The sequence below is a fragment of the Haemaphysalis longicornis genome, unplaced genomic scaffold, assembly GCF_048455015.1.
Source record: "Haemaphysalis longicornis isolate Haplotype H1 unplaced genomic scaffold, Haemaphysalis longicornis Haplotype H1 scaffold_1, whole genome shotgun sequence".
Lineage (NCBI taxonomy): Eukaryota > Metazoa > Arthropoda > Arachnida > Ixodida > Ixodidae > Haemaphysalis > Haemaphysalis longicornis.
In genome coordinates this window covers 388,916,324-388,934,091 of record NW_027526203.1, presented here as the reverse complement: position 1 = coordinate 388,934,091, position 17,768 = coordinate 388,916,324, and the positions used below count along the sequence as shown (strand labels likewise).

The following is a 17,768-nucleotide window of genomic DNA, read 5'->3' as shown; positions in this document are numbered from 1 at the left end:
TCGCAAGTTTTTTTTATTAGGTAAATTCCTAATGCATCTTTATTTGATATTATTACTGTTGCAGTGATGCTACCCGCTCAGGCCGCTTTGGAGCAGCTTTTGGAGCAGGCAAAAATGCGTTTTGGAGTAGCAAAACCAGCTTTCAGAGCAGGTGTTGATAGAAGCAATTTTAAGACACGTATTGCATTCATGATAGCTAATCGCTAAAATCACGCCCTTCAACAATAATAAACCATTAAAAGAACCCAGCAGATGGATATTTTGTCCCCATTTTTATCAGTCTCCTGAAGAATGTCTGCACTGAACTTTATGCAGCGGCCTGCACAACAAAAATTAAAGAAAAAACAAGGTCTCATTTTTACACAATAGAAGATGTACTATGAACAAACTAAAAATTGCTCGTGACAACGAACATGCTATGTAAAATCGAGCACTATTGGAAGGCTATCGTAGCGCTACAGCTTTGACTGCATAATTGAACATCACGCTCCTCCCCGTGTTGCACATGAATCACTATTAGCAGCGTCAGCACTGCCACCGTAAGGGTCTAAAACGACATGCCACCGATAGCAGCGCTATTGTTTACAAAAGCAGCGGGCAGCCATTTCTGGCAACTAACATGCAGCACCAGGCTGAATCTTGCCCCTTCACGACACGTTTTCTGCAAGCAACCAAAACGCCTCCGTTAATGACAAGGTAGCCCATTAGTCCCCCTCCCCCTACCCCGAGACTATGTTAATTCCCTGGGAGGCCACATGCGCTCATTTCACCTTCAATTTCGACGTATGTGAATTCTATGCCTCTGTGAACTCTACGTGAAATCTAAGACGGGCGCCGTCATACTTGTTAAGCTCACAAACAACGTCGGGCGTCGTGAAATTGCCGTACTTTTTCGCCAGCGCGCGGCCCGAACTATGTCACCGTTTCCTGCCCTTGCACACTATTTTCTCCCCCCTGCACTTTGTAAATTCTCATCTGTTTACAGTAAAATCTCGATGATATGAATTTCACGGCACCGCGAAAAATATTCCTATCATCCGAAATTCGTGTGAACAACATAGACCAAAAAATTAAGCACTAAAACAAGTTTTCGATTATTTCTTTTCTTAATTCGTGAAGTTTTTCTGCTTTTTTTTTAACCTCCATGTTGCCGAGCGGTCCTTTCTGGACTTTCATCTCCTTACTCGCGGTGCCCAAGCTCACTCACTACAGGAGCATTTTCACACGCGATTTGTGCGCGTCGGCGTTGTGCGCACGATATTTTCACGCCCGCGTCGGCGATTCGGCGCCCGCGGTTACAAAATCACGCGCGACGCCCGTGGCAGTGGGAGGAGCCTGACGACTTGCACCAATGGGAAGGCGTGCGCCTCTTGGCGGCAGTTACGAAGCGCTCAAGACAGCCGGCTGGCTCCGCCGGAGATGCTTAGGCTTAGCACCCCGGCAGATATTTCATGGGCGCTTCCACTAGCGGCGTGGATGATGTTTTATAGCACCGTTTTCGCTCACATCATTAGCTCATTTACCGCACAAGAAACTTCGTGTGTGCTTTGAGCGGCATTTTAAAGAGCGGTTAGAAGCGGTCTCTTGAGCGTCCGCACCACTTCGCGACCGAAACCACCGCCATGTTGCCGCGGCCGGCCGCGCCCCGCGCAGCGTGCGGGTGGTTTCACGGCGGCGTCAGCGTGCCTGTGGAGTGCGCGGCATGTTTTCGCGAGCAGAAAACAGCTTGGCCATTACTGAAGAAAGAGCGACAAAGAGGGCAGAGAGCCCGTACGTCGCCGTAGCTTGCTCGATCGGCAGTCGGGCGCCTCGCCGACTCGTTCTTATCCGCCGGGCACCGCAGGTCCGTCCGTAAGAGCCAAAATTTTTCCCATTTCAAACAGTGCAATTTCGCCGGGACTAATCAGAAATTCGTATCATCCCGAAATTCGTATCACCCAGAATCGTATCATCCAGATTCCACTGTAACACAACTCCTGCGTCCTCATCTCCTGCCTACTTTTCTTCTAGCACAACTCCGCAGGCACCCGGTCGACGCGTACGCTGTCGGGGTGCGTTGGCGAGCGAGTACGGCAATTTCACGACGCCTGACGTTGTTACCGAGCTTCACGAGTACGGCACACATATCATGACGCATATCGCGGCCTGAAGACCGCAAGGCGGATGGGCGCGACGGCGGCAGCCGGTCTCGAGAGCCCAATAGGTGCGAAGTGCACTGCACGGAATTAACAGTCTCGGGCAGAGGGGGAGATTTCACAATGCCTACGAGGCGCCAGCCGCAAAACGCATCATCGCCGTTATCGCAACAAGGGCCAGTTTGCCTTGGCTTGGCTTGGATTGTGTCCTAAAAACAGGTGCACCGCTATGTCGCTTTCAATGGGGAACCTCAAGTAGTTAGTTTTGTTTCTGAAAGTTGGCGTACACCCTTGGGCGCAGGTTGGGCGCAGAATCGCCAAATTTAGAGGAAATGTAGCAGGATGTAGCAGCCAGAGCACTTGGGCAGTTTGGCGCCATTGGCGCAGCGGTAGCATCACTGCTGTTGGAAAGCCCCATTCTTTCTCGATTATTTCCTAACTTACACTTTAGCATTCATCATTTTCTGTGGCAAGAAAAAAATATTTCCTGGAACACCCAAAAACAACCGATTTTTCTGCAGTCAGAAAAGTGTTAAAGTGAGAAATGACAGCAAGGAAAAGGCAGAGCAGGCCAGCAAGCCTGGGTATGAAAAACAAGTTAAAAATTTACAGGCAGTTATGGTTCCCAAATGGTTTCCCACTCATTCATCCTGGTGGAGAATTTTGTGACACACTTCTTTCCTCCTTTGCTTTCGTCATATCGACTCTTTCTCTGATAGCCTCCACCATTCTCCCGCATTCCTGATTGCTTACTTCATTGCAAAACCAAGCAATCCCAGCTTTAAGGACCTCCAGGAGCTTGTCATAATCAAGAGTTCCAAAGGCCAATGAAAAGAATTTTTTGCTAAATCTAATGTATTTTAAGTATTTAGTGAGGGTATGTGAATACTGTACATTGCTCTAACATACCTTCGATGCCATGCTGGTTGAGGATGGTCCAGTGCTTTTCTCGTATCTTCTTCACATTGTCAACAGACATATGAAAGATTTTGGCACATATCCCTTCGACTGAAGAGCGAGCAGCCTGCACGAGATGCGGCTGGCACTGCTTCTTCAGGTGGGCAAGTCGTTCCTGTGAATAACCATGAAAAGAACAGTAACTGAAAGCCCGGCTAAAGCCTCACATAGCACAGCTCATTAAAGGCACGCTTGTCAGCTTCCTATTTGCCGACCCCACATAAACAAAAAAAAAAAAAAAAAAAAAAAACACGAAAAAAAACTTTTTTCTAGTGTTTAAGTTAAAAGAATTTTCCACAAAAACTGAAACTGAAAATTTAACATGACAGACCAAAATAAAACTTTACAAATGCTCGAAGATTTCAACTAAAATAATTCTTAGCATGAAGTATAATAAATCTAAATACAAAATTTTATCCTAACAGAAAAAAGAAAAAAGACGAACACAATTATCAGAAAAGTTTAGTGCTGGGCCTATCGGTACATACTTTGAAGAACGGTGGAACCCAGCCTTGAAGACGCGTACAGGAGGAGAGAGCAGGACAACACACACGCTGGGACTTGCAACAGTTTATTGAATAAAATTTCGAAGGAAAAACAAGGCCAGGGCATGCGTCGTAAGAACTACCGTATTTACTTGCATAATGATCGCACTCGCGTAATGATCGCACCCCTGAAGTTCGTCGTCAAAATATGACTTTTTTTATTTCCCGCGCAATGACCGCAGCCATATGTCGTATGTGTGCCTAGTCTAGCAACGATGGTCGTGCTTACGTTAGTTTCCTCCTCTTTCAAAGCGGACATGGCCATGGTATTGCCGCAGGCTTGATGATATTAGCGACATCGGCAAGCGCGAGTTCATTATTGGTGCGGAAGAAACTTTCACTAAATGCACATAATGTACTCACAAAACATATAAAAAAAACGCGCTCGGCTGGCTGTGTTGGCAGCCGTGTCTTGACGTCCCACACTGTGACAGCAGCAGCCACTTATTGGTCGACCTGTTCTCACCTCCCAGCTGACTCATTCCGGCGCGTTCCGCAATGAAAACACTGCATTTTGCATCACTCGGTCTCATTCGGTGGTCAGTGGAGTTTTTATTATGTTTTTATTTGTTATGTTTATTTATGTTCATGAGACTTATCGTAAACATTCTGACCTGCAACTTGCGTCATCTGCGCTGAAACTTTTTCCCAAAAAATTTACCTCGCGTAATGACCGCACCCCTAACTTTGCATAATATTTTTGGATAAAAAAGTGCGATCATTACGCGAGTAAATACGGTAAAGTAAAAAGACAAGCTGATGACTCAGTTCAATATCGGCTTTTTCAAATAGTCGGCTTCTTTACCTGACACCGTTAGTGAGGGCACACTCACGCACTCATCAAAACCGTGCTTTCGCATGCGATAAGCTTCAATCAGCTCCCTCTCGCACTTTGTGACTTCCCTACCAATTATTTCAGTTCTGTCAAAGAAGGGGGTGCATCCACAACCTCGGCAATGGGCAGGCATGTTTGCCCCTCTGTCTAACGTGACTGAAGTTTTATATACTTTTAGACGAACATTCAGACAGCGTCCCATCTGCCCTACATACACTTTATCGCCCCTCAGCCGTACGCGGTAAATAACATTTGTCGTGCGCTTTGTGGATTTTGTGGCATGGTGGGTTGTGCACGTGTTCTTTGGTTTGCGCTTTTCAATTTTGGGACAAAGGCTTGCCAGCTTACACAGTGCTGAAAACACTATGTGTGCCCCATGTCTGGTGGCCACTTTTTTAATATTGTGCGAGATCTTGTGAATGTACGGGATTACTTCCACTTTCTTACGGTCCTCAAAAGCACGTGCCTGTACCTTCCCGCCCGATTTTTTCCTTTTCTTTAACTTTGTTTTTGCTACCGACTTTAAAACAGTATCAGAAAAACCAGCCGCCTTTAAACACTGAAATTGTTTGCCAAAACTTTGTTCCATTGAATGGTGACAGCTTTTCCTCAGGGCATTGCTAAAACACAGTGATGCTATGCCCCGCTTGACTCACTTGGAATGGGATGACTCAAATGGTAAAAGCTGTTTCTTAGTGCGGGGGGCGTACATCCAGCAAACATGTCCGGTATTGCAAAAGGTTAAAGACTAAAAACGTTATTTCGTTCTATGAAGCAAGTTCCTCCATAAAATTTAACACTCTGTTGCATTCTTCAAAAGAGCTAAGAACATTATGTGACACCACTTCTAAGTCTGCGGGGTTCATTAGGTTTAACAAAATCAGTCTTCTTCAATGTCCAGAGAAAACGCAGAATTGGCAATTAGCTGTTTTCCATGAAAAAAAGTCAATGATGTGTCACAGTCCGATGATGTCGCAGGAAAGGGACCTGAAATATCCAGCGTGTTCAGCCAACGTTGAAGGTACTGGTACTGTCCAACCAGTTGCCATTTCTTTTTTCGGTCACAAGAGCTTGAAGCGGGCAATCAACTTTGTGGGTCTTGGCAGCAAAGGAGACGGTCAGCCTGTCTTTTTTTGTCATGTGCACCTCCTTGCCTAACTTTTCCAGGTTGAGATCATTTAGAAGCTTGGTGGCCTCTGTCTTGGATTTTTTGTGGTTTTAGTAGTGTTACTTTTTTGAAATTCTTTTCACCCGCATGCAAAGCTTTTTCAGAAAACATCCCACGAGGAAGCACAACAAACCTGCCTTCTTTATCAGCCTGTAGAAGGCTAAGGTCTAAAAATTGAAAAGCGCAAACCAAAGAACACCTGCACAACCCGCCATGCCACAAAATAAATGAAGTGCACGACAAATGTTATGTACCGCATACCGCTAAAGTGCGATAAACTGTATATAGGGCAGACGAGATGCTGTCTGAATGTTCGTTTTAAAGACCAGAACATGAAACTTCGGTCACATCAGGTGGAGGGGCAAACTTGCCTGTCCATTGCCGAAGTTGTGGATGCAGTTGACAAAACTGAAATAATTGGTAGGGGAGCCACAAAGTGCGAGGCGGAGCTGACTGAAGCTTATAAAATGCGAAGGCATGGTTTTGACGAGTGCGTAAGTGTGCCCCCACTAACAGTATCAGGCAAAGAAGCTGAATATTTGAAAAAGAGCCGATATTGAATTGCGTCATCAGCTTGTATTTTTACTTTGGTTCTTACGGCGTATGCCCTGGCCTTGTTTTTTATTCGAAATTTTATTCATTAAACTTTTGCTAGCCCCAGCGTGTGTGTTGTCCTACTCTCTCCTCGTGTACGTGTTAAGGCTGGGTTCCACCATTCTTCGAAACAATACCAGACATGAAATATGGCCAAAGTTGCACGCAAACCGTTCAGCAAAGGTTGTTGTACTAGCTTGAACAGTTCTTTTTTTTTCGTTTGAGGAACCACACCCATAAGCAGTGCGGCTTGCAAGTTCTCTTTCTTTCTTTTCTTTTTCTCCCCTCATGGAAATCAAATGCATGTGAGAATCCAGGGTGCGTTAAAATTGGGTAAACACAGTACATTCTAAAGGTGCTGCCTGGATACCTGCTCAGGCAAAACGCCTACCTTCACCGCCCAAGTGGCATCAAATCATGTCTAAATGATGTAGACTGTCCATAAATTAGACAAATAACAATTGTGACATCAATACAACAGCTGAACCAGCCACTAGGGTGAGCAAAACCAAACAAACGACAAAACGTACACTAACCGTTCAGCTACCTGTTTTATGCACTGGTCAAACTTTACAATGTGGACAGAACAGGAGGGCAAAGGGAAGTGTCAAATTAAAGTGCAGCCAAGATTCTCTGGCCTGCCTAGTGCTGCAAGAACAAAGCATGCTTGAGTCATAATCCTACTCCAATACATGATTAAAGCACTACTGCTATGAGGAGTTGTTCTTGTTCTCTTGAATGGGCATTTTCCCACAGAACCACCAGCACACTCAAGGCAACTGAATAGTGCCATATAGAAAACGCCCCATATTAAAAAAATAGACACACAGCCATTGGTTCACATAGCAATGATAACAATAATAATAATAACGAAAAAACCGAGGACCCCTAAACACTTCTTACGAGTTGTGAATGTGAAAGCATTAAAGGGACACTAAAGGCTGAATGAAATTTTGTTTTAACCAAAAGATGATACATTTCGAAGCTCTTTTGGCTTTTGTGTGACATGCAACGATGCGTTATTTACTGAGGAATAAGCAAGCAAAGCTGGCATTTCTCTCACCCGCTTCCCTTTCATTTTTTCTTGACGTAGCCATTGCGTCATAAATTAGGAGCAAGGCACCAGTGCGGTCTAGGCGCTCTCACGCTGGCCGAGGTAGCCTTTACGTCTGCAAGCCATGGCCGATGCCAACGTTTGTCTGACCCGAGGGGGTTGGCTCGGAGTGCTATTATTTCCGCCGGAACGAGAAATGCTTTTCACCGCTCCAGCGTCTGGTGTGCCCGCCTACACCGGACACCCAAACTGCGAGCAAAGAAGCGACAAGCGCCTTTTCAATTATCGTGCAAGCGTGACTGCCCGGCCATGCGTCACTCAAGCGGGAACTTTGATCTCAACTCGTCTGGCGATCACGTCCACATCATATTCTCTTCTCTCACACAACGCACCAACATGGTATGAAATACACACTCGCTTCCCGCACCTGTCTCGAGTAGTTTTCGTGGCCGGGTGGAGCATAACAAGGGTAAAGCTACACGCGCATGATTTACGGATTACAGTCGAATCCACTTATAACGATACCGCTTATAACAATATATCGGATATAACGATGGACAACGATTGCACCGTCCAATTTTGTATGCTTTCTATGGTAAAATAACCTGCTTATTACGATGCTCCCGAGCCGCGATATCGGATATAGCGATTGAATCCGCTTACCGCGCGCGCCGAAAATGCGAGCTGCCGCCGGCGCTGGTGCCGGCACTCGGCGCCGACAGCACGCGACGCGCCTTGCATTCCGTCCACCCCTCAGAAAACGAGTCGACTGCGCCAAGCGAGAGTTCGCGCCTCCACGGTGCGAAACTGCTTTCGGCAGGCTGGCTTCATTCGGCGACGTCACGAGGAGGAAGCAGGCGAGGAGGAAGCGATCCCAGGGGAGGCCACGGAAGCACCCGACGATGAAGGGGTGCCACAGTTATGGTCGGCGCTTCACAAAGACGCGTCGGGTCTCGACGATTTTCTCCATGCCGACGATGGTGTGGAAACGTCCGATTGCCTCAGTGACGAGGCGATCGTTGCGAGTGTGCGTGGTGCAGCGGACAGCGGTGAGAGCGACGACGACGACGACGCGCCTGAGCAGCCTACCCAGGTACCGTCATCGCACGAGGCCCAACGAATGATACAGTCCCTACGGGACTTCATTTTCGCGAAGGACCTCCCGCTCAGCTATGTGGAGCAATTAGATGCTCTCGAAAAAGATGTGCGTCAGCTTCGCGTGAAGCAGTCAAAGCTGACTGACTATGGCTTTTCTGCAAACGAGTAGTTGCACTACCTCACTTGCATGCTAATAAAATGTTTTGATCTCTCTTGTGGCTTTTTTTTTCTCGACCCGCTTATAACGATTATCGGTTATAACGATGGGATTTTCTTGGCACTTGGATATTGTTATAAGTGGACTAGACTGTATTTATCAACAGCGGCTAGCAGCGAACAAAAAGCACAAGTTCGGATCATTCAGATAACCCCCTGAAGTAAGTACCCTAACCTTTCAAGGGTGATAATGTTCGAATCGGGCACGAACATGCTTTACACCATCCGATAGCAACATGTCCGCGCGGAGAATGGATTAGAAGCTCAGGCGAGCCACATAACCACCTGCAGTGCATCTTGTTCCTTTTGCCACTTTCTGCCAGGGATATTGCTTGCACAAGCTCGGGCATTCACTGTAACAGGTTATTGACTTAGCTAATTGCACAACAACGCTTTTCCAAAACGAAAGTGAAAGTACGATAGCAGACTCTGAAGCGTGAGGTAAGCAGCCTGTCTCACAATGTATAAGATTGATTTACATTTATTTCATGTGCTCAACCATTAGGAACTGCTTATTTGAGGAAAACACTTATGGATGCTTCTCCAATGAGCTCTCGCCGCGCACAACATATGTGACGTCACAAACCGTAGTACCCAAAGGCAACTGCTAGTCACAAAAATGGCGTATTTAGATTCTTGGCACTGTAATCTACCGATACAGGCCAGCTTGTTTCCACATTTTAGTGTCCCTTTAATGTCCTGTTGAACACCGCAGCGTGCTTCTTTTGAGTTTTGTGCTGTGAGTAACGCTTGAAAGTTTTGCTGTGAGCTATGTTTTCGAGTTTTACAATTAAAGTGGTGCGGATTATTTTTCTGTGTTTCTAAGTTAGCATGCTGGCTGCACACATGCTTAGTGCACACACCACTTTCCACGTGGCTCTGCGCATGCCCAGGCTTTGCCTAACAGTGTTGTCCTTTGTGTTTTATTAATGCACAGCACGCGCAATAGAACGCACTGCAGTCATGTGGGTTTAGGAGCTGTTTTGCTGCTACGGATGCTGTAGATGCTGACTTTTCCGCTTGATAGGCCGTTCATTGTATTTCTAAAATTAACATCGATGTCATGAGCTTAGTCCAGCTGCTGCCAATTAGCACATGTACTAGTTTTATGACCCAATATAAGACAACGTACACAAGTTATTTATGTTATATAATGATTAGACATAACCTGAAAAGGTCAAACAAAACTGCACCTGGGCTATGAGACATGCCACAGTGAAGGGCTATGAGCCAATTAAGACCCCTTGGGGCACTTTAACGTGCCCCACAATAGGCGTTTGTTTTTCACCTCCATCAGAAACGATGGGATTTAAATATACACCTCAACAACATCTAATGTTTTTTATCATTAGATAAGACTTGCCAGGTCCAAAAGTGCGTTCAGCTGACACGACTCTGACATCCTTTTATTTAAAATAAAGCTGTAAAAATGAGTAAACTAAACACTTCTTACGAATAAATACAACTGAAAGCACATAAAAATTTAACATGCTAGGTTGTGGAAGGTGTCATTTATCTAAATTTTAGAAACATCTTTAGTGAAGTGCTAGTGCCATTGGTTTGCTTTCACTGTAAGCAGGGTTCGTACAGGCTTGAAAAGCAAAAATTCAAGGGTTTTCAAGGACTTTCAAGGACCAGAAAACACATTTTCAAGGTCCCCATCTAACGTTTTATATGGGATTATTTATAACTTTTCCAACACAATGCAAGTTTTTTATTGCACAATACCTAAGCACATTAGTGCACATTTAGATAGTTGCTAATGGGTTCGTAAATGCTTCCCCAGCTTTATTTTTTATTTCATGGCAGGTATTTAGAGGTTTTTCTTTTTCCTTTGTGTTTGCTGGGGCCGTTTGATTTTAAAACTTAGTTAATGTTGCCTGAATCTCCTCCTTTGTCAGCAAGAGTATCAGCTAAAATTAAATCCGCAAGTGCTGCTGCAAGGCAGGATGAACAATGTACACGTCCACCATTTGCACGTAAAAGCAAACGCAGATGGAGCGTATGAGGCACAGGAAACATGCAAGGAGCATGCATCCACAGACTAGATGGAAGATGCAAGATAGAGAACAGAAGCTGGCTTTCACTGGATTGTATCGTGACATGGATTGGATTGACAAGTGTCTGCTCCCACCAAACTTGTAATTTCACGCAATACACTGAAACTTGATTGTTACAATGTTTCTTTACATTTGTTAGCACCTAAAATCCACGACAAACACTTTGAATTCTTGTGAAAAGACAGGGCCATTGATTCTCTCTGGAAAAATCAAGGGTTTTCAAGGACCATTTAAAAATTCCAGGACTTTCCAGGTCTTGAAATTGACACTTCTAAATTCAAGGGTTTTCAAGGTTTTCAAGGACCTGTGCGAACCCTGTGTAAGTGACCAAGACATCAATGGCGGCAAACCACCTTTTTTTTCAGGACCAACCAGCAACATTCGCCAAGGTTGCTGCTTGGTTGTGTAAAAGTGCATCTGCGATAAAAGCCTAGCACTGAAAGCACGAAATAAATTTATTTACCAAATGGTCATCGTAGGTGGCATTCAGCGTCTTCCGTAACCAATGAAATGCATCTTCCACATTCCACTTCACGATCTTGCGACTCTCCGGACTTGCATTTCTAAACGAAAAAAAGTTCAGTTACTGCAACAGTTTAGTTACTGCAACAGGTACACCCACTAGCACATTCCGTTTTCAGAAGCTGAAGAGCAGCTGCACTTGGTATTCACATAGAAAATACCATAGGATGGCAAACTTGACCCATATCTGCAAAGTGCTGCTGCTGCCAAACGTTAGAAGCAAGAAATAGCCTTCTATGCGTACAGTCAGGGAGGTTTATGTTGAACCTCGATATTTCGGACTAACCCACTGTCCCAAATATCCCCTTGAAAAACTCGCGTAAAAGTATACCATCATTCAGCTCCCTTTTTACGCCTATTCCAGCTGAACTCCATTTATTATATGTTTGTTCCACAGCTGCAAAGGAGAAATAATACTTGAAGAAGATAGGTTCCTTAACCTCAGAGCCTAGCAAAAGCTCAGCATTGTGGCAGTTCCTACCAAGTGTCTTTTGAGCCTGTCGTGCTTTGAAATCAGATTCCATTTCATAACACAAGACAAGTTGTCATATACAACACAAGTGAAAGTAGAACCACAATATGAGTGTTTAAATCTTACAACATGCATGGGACTTTTAGTTTGCTCCTGATTTCAGGCTGCACACTTTGACACCAACCCATTATGAAGCAGCAGCAGCTCGCAAGAAAAGTGCCACGTGACACGTTTATGCTGTTTGGGCAGTCCTGCGGAGGTTGCCTAATGGCATTTGAGGGCACTGCAGCACACGTTAGCACCTTACACTGTTTTACACCATGCCTTTGTCCCTTTGCGAGCGTTTCATGTGTGCTGTTGTTCCACTTAAAAGATCACAACCGGAAAAAAAGTAGCCAGAATTTCCTGAAGGCTGTCTTAATTGCCAACCAGACTGAAAGTGCCGCTACCGCACGGTTCCGTACCGGGATTCAATCATCTTCTTGGCTGCCTCGGCGTACTTGGAGAGCTGCTTGCGAGCATCCCCGGCAAACTTCGGTCGAACAAGCTTGATGGGGATGTCGTTCATGATCTCCCTGTACATGCACTGCGAGACCTCTGGATGGCACACACTGGGCAGCAGTGGGTCCTGGCCCTTGTCCACCACTTTGCGCTCCATCAGCCACCGGATGAAGGACTCCTTCGGGCATTCAATGCCTGGAGTGAAATAGGACGAACCCGCGAGTCCATGAGAGCTTGGTTCGGGCATTCAATGCTTTTGTTCACAAAATGATCTTTACCTACAAGCCTAACCAGAACTGCTTTCGCAGTACTAACCTATTGTGGCAACACATTTACAAGGTTCTCCTAGAATCACGCAGTGCTCACAGAAAATTAAGGAAAGATAATCCAACATTACAGACAGCACTATAATATCGCATTCAGTTCAGATAGGTCCTTAACCCATTCGTCCCTGGTATCCTATGTTTAGGACATTAACGAAAAGTTTTCTAGAAGTTTGAGAACAAAAGCACAATGGCTAGTTTTCTAAGAAATAGTTCTTCAGGGATGCTTCTTTTGATACATATCTCCGTTCGTTTTTGCTAAAGCTGAACGCTAGAAAGAGGAAGTCATTGCAGTGAAGATCAAACTGACATTAGGGTGACCCCAAGGACCGAAATCCTAGTTTGATGACATCGCTGTAAATCTAGAAATACTTGCACTACCAGCTTTACTTTTTGTATGCGGGCTCAGTGTTAGGAAAACGAGCAAAAAAGTTTTTTTCTGCTGTAATTTTACATTTTAATTGCCTGATGACTTAATTAGATGTCATGCTTGTAAACCACTAATTACTTGCATCCCTAGCTCAATTTTTCGTTTGTAAGTTTATATGGTCCCAACATTAAAGAGAACACAGAAAAAATCTTTCCAATAGAAAGAAAAAATTCAGGGCTGACAGTGTTAAAAGTGCCACTGAGCTCCCTGGTGGGTGGTACTACAATATGAATACAGTCAAACCCTGCAAGAAAACCCTTCATCTTCAAGAGAAGTAACTGTGGCAGAGTGTGTGCTGTGTGCACAAATGTGGACTAAATGTACCCCCACCCCCCCTCCCTCGATCGATAAAGAGCAACGGGAAGCTGAAACGCAACATTTAGTCTCGTTGATGCGTTCTTAACCACCAGTAATGGCATCGTCATTGACATTTAGCGCATACGTCTATGAACAGTTTTAGACTTTCAAATGCAAGTCATTGCAATCAGTGGGTCTTATATATAGTGCCAGGGAAGAAAATGTGAATGTTAGTTATAAGAAAAGTGCCTAGGCTCAATCAAGCGGCGGGTAGTGGCATGGAGTGGCGAAGCAAGACGGACAAATGCTTCTCGGTGAGGTTATGTTCATACACTGTGTTGCATAGGATTTGCGCGAGGTAGTAATGGCCACTGAAAGATTTAAAGCGCGTCAATGAGACAAATGTTAGGGGAAATAGTAACCGTTGATCCCTAAGCGTAATGAATATGTATATGTTTAACAGACAAGAAAAACGCATTAGTTGCTGATGACAACAACTACAAATTAAAAATGTGCACGCCACGCATTTTGAAGTTAGCTTTTACACTCATTACATAATTGCCTTGTGCACCAAAGCTATGACAATGCTGCAACTGCTGTAAGACCCGGCTGCATTTCCCAGTCCCGATCGTCTAGCAACGCTAACTTCTGAGTTCAGGCTGAGCAACACCAAATTTGGTTTCGCCTATGCAGGAAAATATGGTTGGTTTTGCTATTCTGACCCTCACGCAGACGACCGCTTTCACATACGATACTGAGTGCACTTAACATATGTAGTGAACACTAAGAATATACTTATTTTGCCCTAATTGTGCGGAAACAAATGAGCCGTCTGATCACCCAGCCTTCTGTTACAATTAGGCGACGAGTTTGCTGTTCTTTAAGAGAAAAAACTATGGCTATGAGGCTCTACTTAAAATCGAGCTGAGCAACAGTCCCTAGCATAAGTAAAGCACAAATCTTGCTACTACTGGTCACTTACACAGATAGAAATTTGGACACCACGTGCAATGAATCTCCGCGTTGTGCAAAGTGCTGCACGCTTTATACTCAACACACATTTTCTACCACGTCTGTCTGGCTGCGTGGCCTAGTGGTAGCGTATTGGGATTGTTGAGTACTGTTTCAAGAGTTAGTAGTTTGATCCTCAGTGGTATTGGTGTTTTTTTTTTTTTTTTTTTTGCTTTCTGCGACTTGCTTGCAGCAGTTCGCTCTTGGGGAGTATCGGAACAAACCAACCGGGTGGCGGACTAACCGCTTGTCCGCTCACATTTCGTCCCCAAAGGGTTGAATGATTGTGGCAAAGTCGGTTAGTCCCCCAGAAGACGAACTTTCAGTATTTTTTGCCTAAGAGTGTGATGACATGGTCTTGTGAGAGTTTAAGAAGTGCTCTATAAGCAATCCCCCGAACTGCACCGAGGACAACTTGTCGAGTGGGAGACAGCCAGACAGAAGTAGCCATGCAACAAGATTTCAGATGGCTCTAATGAGTTTTCTTAGACAAAACATGTGCTTACAGCCTAATAAAACAACGTTGTGTACCTAATTCCCCCCCACACCATTTCTCGGCTGCAAGGTAAGGGGCTCGACCTATACTCCGACTTACGGTACTAGCATGTTGGCTCGTGCTGGTGGATGCAAGCGTTGAAGAGTGCACAGCTGTATATTGCCAATGCCCAAGTATACGCTTTATGCACTAAGTCTGTTCCACCTAGATATCGACACCTGTGTGAGGCGCACAGGTGCCTACATCTCAGTGAAACTACCATGCCAATCTACCACAGGCTGTGAATGAAAAAGGCACTGCCAACATCAGCAATGGAGGAGTGTGTGCAAGGGATGTGAAGGCAAAGCTGCACTTGTGACAACAATTTGCTTGAACGGAGGCGTTCTAGAAGATACTTACACCTTACTTATGGCATACGGCATTTGTGAACAGGATTTAAAAGTATTATGTACTATATTAGACAATATTAGCAATTTTTATCAACCACAAGGGACACTTTAAGATGCAGAACTACCTGCACCAAATGTATGCAAAGCCATCTGCAATGCTTGCACATGCCCTGCTCAGATTACACCACAGCGCAAGCCAATGGCATACCTCCAAAAGCACCCCTTGCTGCGGGCAGTCATCGAAGTACCGCAACCCCCAGCAATGAAGCCTTTATTTTGTGTGTGTGTGTGTGCGTGTGTGTCTGCATCCCATTTTCTGCCCTTGAAAAGAGAAAAATCTATTGCCATTCCTTTTTTGCCATGTTCCAATTAAACACAGCTTGATGCAACCTATCAAGGCCATGCAAAGCATTCATAAAGGTTACCTATGTGACTGCTGAAATGTAAATGCTCCTCTCTCTTTTTTTCCTCTACCCAAATCGTTACTAGTGTCACTGTTCGGCTGTGTGACACCAAATGTTGGCACTTGTCTGACACTAATCCCATAAAACAGAAGCACTAGTTTAAAAAAGGAGAGAAAAAAAGTTCGGATGCTTGCCTTCTCTTGAGTGACACATCTCGTGATAGTTGGTTCGTAAACGGGCAGTAAGAGTGGAACGCAAGTTTTCAACATCAGGGTGGGGTGGTGGCATGAGTGTCGGAGATCGCTCCCAGATGACAACGTTGGTCGGCACTTCCAGGTCGAACGGCCCACTGAAAAGAGTGAACATGAGAGTAAGACACTCCTGCCACTTATTAAAAGCACCAGGTAACTTATTATTGATGAAACATCTCCTGTAACAGCCGCTGTAGAGAAAAGTTGTAGACACAATGAGTTCCCCACGATGGCGTAGCAGCCCTTTTGACTAGAATTAGCTTTCAATGGGTCCTCAAGAATTAAGATGCAGTCCTCGTCGTTAAAACATCAAACAGTCCACTATGACATGTGGCCTATTCACTACACACACGTGTTCAGGGAAGAGCAAAAATACATGCTTCCATATGCCCATGTTGCTTGGCCTCTCCGGTTAATGAAGCACCACCCATAATAAATAAGCGTATAATTGGCCAGCTGGGTGTGTGCCTAGCGGGACGCAACACCGCCTGAGCATTGATCAGGGTATGAGAAAGCCGCATGAATTCCTGCTTACAAAGCATTGTCCAATACCCCACAGCGAGTATGTGCTACCTTGTGGGTATGTAACACTGACAAGCTTCAGAGAACCCACACAGGATTCAGAGAACGAGCACAGATTTCTTACAATCAACCCTCTTAATGCTTGCACTCAAAACGACTAATTGATTGACTCATTTAATTTTTTTTATTACGGTATACCGTTAAGGGCATGGAGGTGTAGTGGCGGCAGCACCATCTGCATTTAGCACCACTATCATCATCATCATCTCCATCCTTTCACAATGCTGCTCTTTAAGTTCCGACCGGGGCTTGCACACCTGTGTGTGTGTGTGTGTGTGTGTGTGTGTGTGTGTGTGTGTGTGTGTGTGTGTGTGTGTGTGTGTGTGTGTGTGTGTGTGTGTGTGTGTGTGTGTGTGTGTGTGTGTGTGTGTGTGTGTGTGTGTGTGTGTGTGTGTGTGTGTGTGTGTGTGTGTGTGTGTGTGTGTGTGTGTGTGTGTGTGTGTGTGTGTGTGTGTGTGTGTGTGTGTGTGTGTGTGTGTGTGTGTGTGTGTGTGTGTGTGTGTGTGTGTGTGTGTGTGTGTGTGTGTGTGTGTGTGTGTGTGTGTGTGTGTGTGTGTGTGTGTGTGTGTGTGTGTGTGTGTGTGTGTGTGTGTGTGTGTGTGTGTGTGTGTGTGTGTGTGTGTGTGTGTGTGTGTGTGTGTGTGTGTGTGTGTGTGTGTGTGTGTGTGTGTGTGTGTGTGTGTGTGTGTGTGTGTGTGTGTGTGTGTGTGTGTGTGTGTGTGTGTGTGTGTGTGTGTGTGTGTGTGTGTGTGTGTGTGTGTGTGTGTGTGTGTGTGTGTGTGTGTGTGTGTGTGTGTGTGTGTGTGTGTGTGTGTGTGTGTGTGTGTGTGTGTGTGTGTGTGTGTGTGTGTGTGTGTGTGTGTGTGTGTGTGTGTGTGTGTGTGTGTGTGTGTGTGTGTGTGTGTGTGTGTGTGTGTGTGTGTGTGTGTGTGTGTGTGTGTGTGTGTGTGTGTGTGTGTGTGTGTGTGTGTGTGTGTGTGTGTGTGTGTGTGTGTGTGTGTGTGTGTGTGTGTGTGTGTGTGTGTGTGTGTGTGTGTGTGTGTGTGTGTGTGTGTGTGTGTGTGTGTGTGTGTGTGTGTGTGTGTGTGTGTGTGTGTGTGTGTGTGTGTGTGTGTGTGTGTGTGTGTGTGTGTGTGTGTGTGTGTGTGTGTGTGTGTGTGTGTGTGTGCGCGCGCGCGCGCGCGTGCGCGCGCGCGCGCGCGCGCATGCGTGCGTGCGTGTGCGCATGTTCCACCTAGATGGTGGAACACATGCAGATAACACAGTTTTCAGGAGTACCATTGAACAGAACAGATGAAAAAACAAAAATGAGAACACAAGAGTAGAAAAATACAAACAAAGAATACCTTACATTAAAATTACACAAAAAATGTACAAAAGTAACAGTGAAGTTAAGCGAAGAACTCTAATACAAAAACCAGTGGAAGC

The 17,768-nt window shown here is 45.2% G+C and overlaps 1 protein-coding gene across 1 annotated transcript in view; it reads right to left on the bottom strand.

Annotated features, from left to right (window-relative positions):
* Window positions 1-17,768, bottom strand: part of LOC144155253 (mRNA (2'-O-methyladenosine-N(6)-)-methyltransferase-like) — an 84,841-nt gene that overhangs the window by 35,371 nt on the left and 31,702 nt on the right. Inside the window, exons 5-8 of the mRNA XM_077686577.1 lie at window positions 15,702-15,856; window positions 12,121-12,352; window positions 11,126-11,225; window positions 3,045-3,207 (exon numbers count right to left, since the gene is read on the bottom strand). Of these exons, the coding sequence (XP_077542703.1) occupies window positions 3,045-3,207; window positions 11,126-11,225; window positions 12,121-12,352; window positions 15,702-15,856 (650 nt within the window). The remainder of the gene's footprint in view (window positions 1-3,044; window positions 3,208-11,125; window positions 11,226-12,120; window positions 12,353-15,701; window positions 15,857-17,768) is intronic.